Source organism: Cyprinodon variegatus, unplaced genomic scaffold (assembly GCF_000732505.1).
Source record: "Cyprinodon variegatus isolate N-32 unplaced genomic scaffold, C_variegatus-1.0 Scaffold265, whole genome shotgun sequence".
NCBI classification, from domain to species: domain Eukaryota; kingdom Metazoa; phylum Chordata; class Actinopteri; order Cyprinodontiformes; family Cyprinodontidae; genus Cyprinodon; species Cyprinodon variegatus.
In genome coordinates, this window is record NW_015150718.1 from 380,463 (window position 1) to 386,306 (window position 5,844).

At 40.7% G+C, this 5,844-nt stretch overlaps 1 protein-coding gene across 1 annotated transcript in view; it reads right to left on the reverse strand.

Moving 5' to 3' along the window:
- Nucleotides 1-2,810: 2,810 nt before the first annotated feature.
- The window catches only part of LOC107089784 (trophoblast glycoprotein-like), a 5,276-nt gene continuing 2,242 nt past the window's right edge, over nucleotides 2,811-5,844 (reverse strand). The window contains exon 2 of the mRNA XM_015382750.1: nucleotides 2,811-4,917. Within this exon, the coding sequence (XP_015238236.1) occupies nucleotides 4,028-4,917 (890 nt within the window). The 3' untranslated portion in view covers nucleotides 2,811-4,027. The remainder of the gene's footprint in view (nucleotides 4,918-5,844) is intronic.

The window sequence follows — 5,844 nt, forward strand, 5'->3', positions numbered from 1 at the left end:
AGAATAAAGTTGTTATATTACGAGAATAAAGTCGTTATAATACGAGAATAAAGTCGTAACATTACGAGAAAAAGTCGTAACATCACGAGAATAAAGTTGTAATATTACCAGAATAAAGTTGTAACATTACGGGAATAAAGTTGTAATATTACGAGAATGAAGTCATCATACCACAACCTGTTTCAGAAAGAAAGCTTCGAGCACCAACTAGCATATGACGGCCGACCAGCGGCACCAATAACTAAACCTGAGTCCACTTTGACATGCTGCCCAGTTTGATGCTGGTGTGTTAAATGATTTCCTTATTCGTTACACCAGAGCCAAAGTTTAACCTCACATAATGCTCAACATTCCTCATTTTAGGGAAGAAAATGCTTCTTGTAGGAGTTGTCATAAAATACAACTTGTTTCTCGTAATTTTAGGACATTAATCTCTTAATATTACAACTTTATTCTCATCATTTTGACTATCCTCGTGACTTTTTTCTCATAATGTTACAACTTTATTCTCGTAACGTTACGACTATTTTTGGAGTTTTATGACTTTATTCTTGGAATTTTTGCGACTTTATTCTCGAAATAGTAAAAAAAAAATTCTGACGTCCTTGAAAAATTAGGTACACACATACAGCCCTTAACATTACTCAAGTTGCAAAAGGAAATTGTTGCAGTGAGAACTTCAGGGAGGGCTTTAGATTTTGTTTAAATGCTTTTTTTTTTACCTTGCTTCCTGTGGTTACCTGTAGTAAACTGATGTCAAATTGAAAGTGTGTATAAATGTTAATTGATCCAGGCTAACACCAGCTAGTCAGGTATCTGTAGACAAAGCTAGATTAGCTGATCTTAAGCTTCTACATTTTGGCCAAAGAACTTTAGAATCACAGTCAGTATTAAAACCACATGATAATGTTAATTTACATAATCATAATCACCGTACTGCAATAAAAAAACAGCCACTCGGATGCAGATTTTGGCAGGCTATTATATGAAGTCAGAATTCTGCCAAAAGTATACAGTCGTAAATACTGGTACGGGCAGTTTAATTTAAAACACGTGCACATAAACGACTCTACATCCATTTTAAATGTTCAATGCTTTAAGATTTAATACCATGAGGTCCCTAATATCTATCGCAACCATGAGTTTGTGCTCCTCCATGTGCTCTCTTGCATTTTACGCTGATATAAATCCTCTCTATGTATTTTTTTTTTTATATAGGCTCAAGTCAACTTTTGCCACTTTGAGTAAGGAACCAAGCTGAGAAACTAAACTGCCTGTCATTGGCGACATTTCAGGAAATCTCCCTTCTTGAGACAAGACTGTTTTCTTCCTAGTTATGACAGTTATGTTCGCAAAGCATCTTCAGGCTAATAGCTGTTCTCTGACTTTATATGCAACAGCCGTAGCTCACCACACATGTACGCCTGAAAGTTAGCATGTGCAGAAAAAGATAGCTAAATGGGGACGAGCACGTAGGACTTAAGGTAAACATATCACCATAATGATTGACAGTTAGGAGGACCACTTATTTAGATGATCCACCTGGAAATAAAAGATTGTTCTCTATACCTTTAAGAGAACAACTATTAGCCTGAAGATGGTCTGCTAACGTTACTAGCCACAATCAGAAAGAAAACAGTACTGCAGCCACGAGCTGAGGAGGAGGAAGCACTCATGCATGTGGTATATTAGGAGCCTCATGTGTTGAATCTGAATGCATAGAATTTTCAACATGCCAATGAACAGTAGTTTACATGTGGATGTGTTTTAAATAAAACCGCATGAGTGTGTATTTTTACACATGTGCACCTTTGACACAAGTATATTTAAAGCAATATGCATTTAGCTTCAGTGTGCCAGTAAGATAACTGGCTAAGCTGATGGACTGCTCACATCTTAGAGCTTTGGTTTCTATACTTTTGCAGGTTAACACCCCCAGCACTAACTTTCAAACCGGTCTTTTAACTTTACCAAGATGTCACTTATGTGTTGAAGCAATAAATTGCTTTTCTTAAGCAGCCCAGCCAGACTAACATTTTGAAAATGCTCATCTTTGGAGGAATCTAAAGCTTTACATCATAACATGAAGGCCATTTTAACCGTTTTTAACTGTGCAAATATTATATTGTATAAATAATTCTTGTTTCTCTAATGGCTTTATTTAACATTAACAATTTGCTTCACTTTCCTATTATAATTGTCCCTGATTGTCTAAATAAAAATTATATTTAACAATAAAAATCCTGTTTTTGTGATTCTAACTTTGTCCATTACCTTAAAATTCTTCCACATTTAACCCATCTCCTTGGGAAGCAGGGAAGATTTCTCAGGTCTTGTTTATGCTCAGAAACCAGGTAATCAGATAGCAACCAAGGAAGGAGAGAAAGGAGGCGCCCTATTGGTCGCTTCTACATCCGCTCTACACTATGCGTATTTCCTGTTTGGTAACTAATGGCAGAAACTCTGACTGTAGCGCCGTCCATAACGCCTGGCACACCTCAGACACTATCCCAGAAACTGTGCAGGGTGCTAGTTTGTAGCTCTGAGCGACGGTCTGTTGGTTTGCACCAGAAGCCAAAACACACAGCGCCACGGCCAGTCTTTGGGGAACACTCACGGGTGAACTGTTGGTCGTCCGGCGTTGGATGAAGGGTTGTTGACGGTGAACAAGCTTGTCAAACTGACACACGGACACCCAAAATTCTAGCTAGTTCGTGATTATCCCTCTTGCATTTTGGCGTGGATTAACAGGCCACGCATCAATCAAAAATATCTGCATCACACCTGCGACAACCTCACCACGGCACACTGCTAGGGAACTATAACCAGCACTTTAGCCTCAGGGTTTTGCCCAGGGCGCCGTTAGATTTAAACCAGAGAACTTTCAGCTTTTCCCAAAACAACAGTATCCTGCTTTAACCATGAGGTCACCACTGAGTGCTGTTACCTGCCGCTAACATGCTCCTTACTTAAACCTCAGCTTTAAAGAACAAACTAAACCGGGATATGCTGTGGAGCCAAATTGATGCACGAAGCAATAATTCTGTTTACCCATCTGAATAACTGATAACTTTCCAACAATCTAAAGATTTCCTCTACAAACTGAGATATGCCATCTTTCTAAAGCAGGAAAGCTGTTACAGCAACAGTACCTCACTTTCAGATTAGCTAAACTAACCCTTAAGCACATATCGTTCTTTCTTCACCAACTGCTTGAGAAGACCTTGTGAATGGAACAATGTGGCTGGTGTTTCAGAATCATCTGTATCTTATCATAGCAGGGAGGAAAAGCCCCCTAAACAGAAAAACGTGGAGAGCCAAACCCTTTTTTTTTTCTTCAAAGAGCCTCCAAAGTGAGGGCTGTTGTTTTTAAGAAGCGAGGGAGGAGGGGGCTGCTTTCAGCAGCCTGAGCTTGGGGCTGGTTCTCATCATTTTGACAATAAAACTGAAGGAGTTGAAACAAAGCAAAGTTTCACGAAAAAGAGAAAGGCAGAAGAAAAAAAACCCGAAGAGGCAGGGAGATTTCCGCTGGCCTGTGCTGAATTGTCTTCTCTCCTTCTAATCCAACAGCCAAAGAGGGGTAGAGTAGTGATTTTAAGAGGAGCTTTAGGGGGAGAGAAAAAGCTTTCGTGGCTTAATTCCTCTCTGGCACCCTGGGGCAGGAGGCCGGAGGGACCAAAGGGCTTGAAAGGGATCAAAGATGAATGAGTGATTGTGCTTTAAATTCCCAAAGGTTTGTTTTCATAGTGTCAGAATTTTATTGCAGTGCTGGGGTTCTTCGTTTCTATCAGATTTGTTTTATTCACATACTGAGAAACAATACTGCGCTTAGTTCAGGCACTTCACTTTTGCTTTCTGGAAATGTCAAACACCTCCATTTGACAGGAGTGCATGCTTTGATCAGTTTCTTTTTTTTAACCTTTATATGTATTTAAAGATACAACTGTACATTTTTCTTTACATTCTGTTGCTGATAAATGAAACAGGACAAAGAGTTCCTAGAGGAAGTGACGCAGTAAAGGTCTGTTCACGGGTCAGCGCTGGCGGAGACCTGCGATAACCTTGGGTCGGAGTCTATCTCAAAACGATAGTGGTAGCCCTCCCAGACCTCCCTGCAGGCGTCCCGCATGTCGTACACACGCTTCTTGATTCCCTTGCGGTTGAGGTAAAGAACAAGGAGGAAAATGAGGCCTATGAAACCCAGGACGATACCCAAGAAGACGTAAGAGGTTTGTAAAGCAAGGTCTGCCCCGGCGTCCCTTTGGTAGCATTCCAGAGTCAGTGTGGCCGCCGTAAGGATGGATGTGTTCCTCATGCTGGGAGGGAACATGCAGACGAGGCTGTCGGCATCCAAGATACGGTCCTGGGACCTGTTGAGCCACAGCGAGAAGGGTTCAATGCCGCAAGTGCATTTGAAGGGGTTCTGCCCCAGAAACAGGGAGGCTTGGCGAAGCGAGTCCAACTCTTGCAAGCTCTCATTAGGAAAGGTCTTGAAGGCATTAAGTGTGAGATCAAGCTCCTCCAGGCTCTCCAAACCAGAGAGGGTGAGGTTGCGGATGGCCACCAGGGAGTTGTTGGAGAGCTGGAGTCGCTGCAGGCTGCTCAGGTTGGAGAAGATACCCGAGGGAAGGTAGACCAGGCTGTTGTCGGATAGGTCCAGGGTCCGCAGGTTCCTCATGGAGCTCCTCTGAAGGCAGCTGGATAGGTCCATCACCGATGAGAAGTTGTAGAGAGCTTTGCTGAGGTTCAGCTCCCGCAGCGACTGGCTGAGGGTACCGAACGCTTCGGGGTGAATGACAGCCAGCTGGTTGTTGCTCAGATCCAGAGAGCGAAGGCGGAGGAGTCCGGAAAAGGCGCGGGACTCCACCTCTGAAATTCTGGAAGAAAAACAGGATATGTAGGTCAAAAATGAAAATACTGCACCAAAAATAAGAAAGAAGTATTGGGTGTTAAAAATTCAGAATTCATCTATTTAACTCTAAACGGAGTATTTACTACTATACGGAAATCTGCTCAAGTGTTGGAGTTATTATCAGTGTAAAATTTGACAGACATGCAGTGTAACTTTTATTCTTTATAATATTGATTAACAGCCAGTCTCTGAAAGTTCTTCAGGATTTTGACACTAATAACACAGAGTAAAATTAACTCTGAAAATCTGCAATTTAACACTCATGGAATGGGACCAAATAACAGGGTTATTTTCAACTCTGTATGTGTTAAAGTACGTTTTTTTTTCTTCACTGTGGGGTTTTATCATGATTTAAGTGTTTTAATAAATAAATATAAACTTTGTTTAGTGTGAGTAAATGTTTTCTTTAACACTAAAATTCCCGCCAAATGTCATCTTGAAGCACAAGAAAACAGATTTTTTTGTTATTCAGAAATATGTAAACCAAACTTCATGAATTTTGCAGTGTTAAAGATAACACTTTAAGAGTTAAATATAAAACCAATTTGGTCCCACTCTGAATTAGTGTTAAATTGACAACACATAAAACAGATCCATTATACAGATAAAGAAATGTTAACAGAATAGACATACATTATTTATTCTATGTTTTGTCCTTCTCTTCTTGTCCCTTTTCCTGTTTTCCTCTTTTTTTTCCAAGCACTAAGCTCACTTAGCTGATTGCTCCTTCCTGTGTTTCCAAAAAGGCGACGGCAAAAGTAAATAACCCAGTCCTTCTTTTCACTGTAGACAATCATGATCTGCTGATCTGTTCTCCATTTTTCATTTGGATGAAATAATAGCTGCATGAATCATGACAGCAGACAAGATAGAGGTGAGTAGGAGGCGGGGTTACCAATCTACTTGCTCTGGAGAGCAGAGTTCGCTGCTTT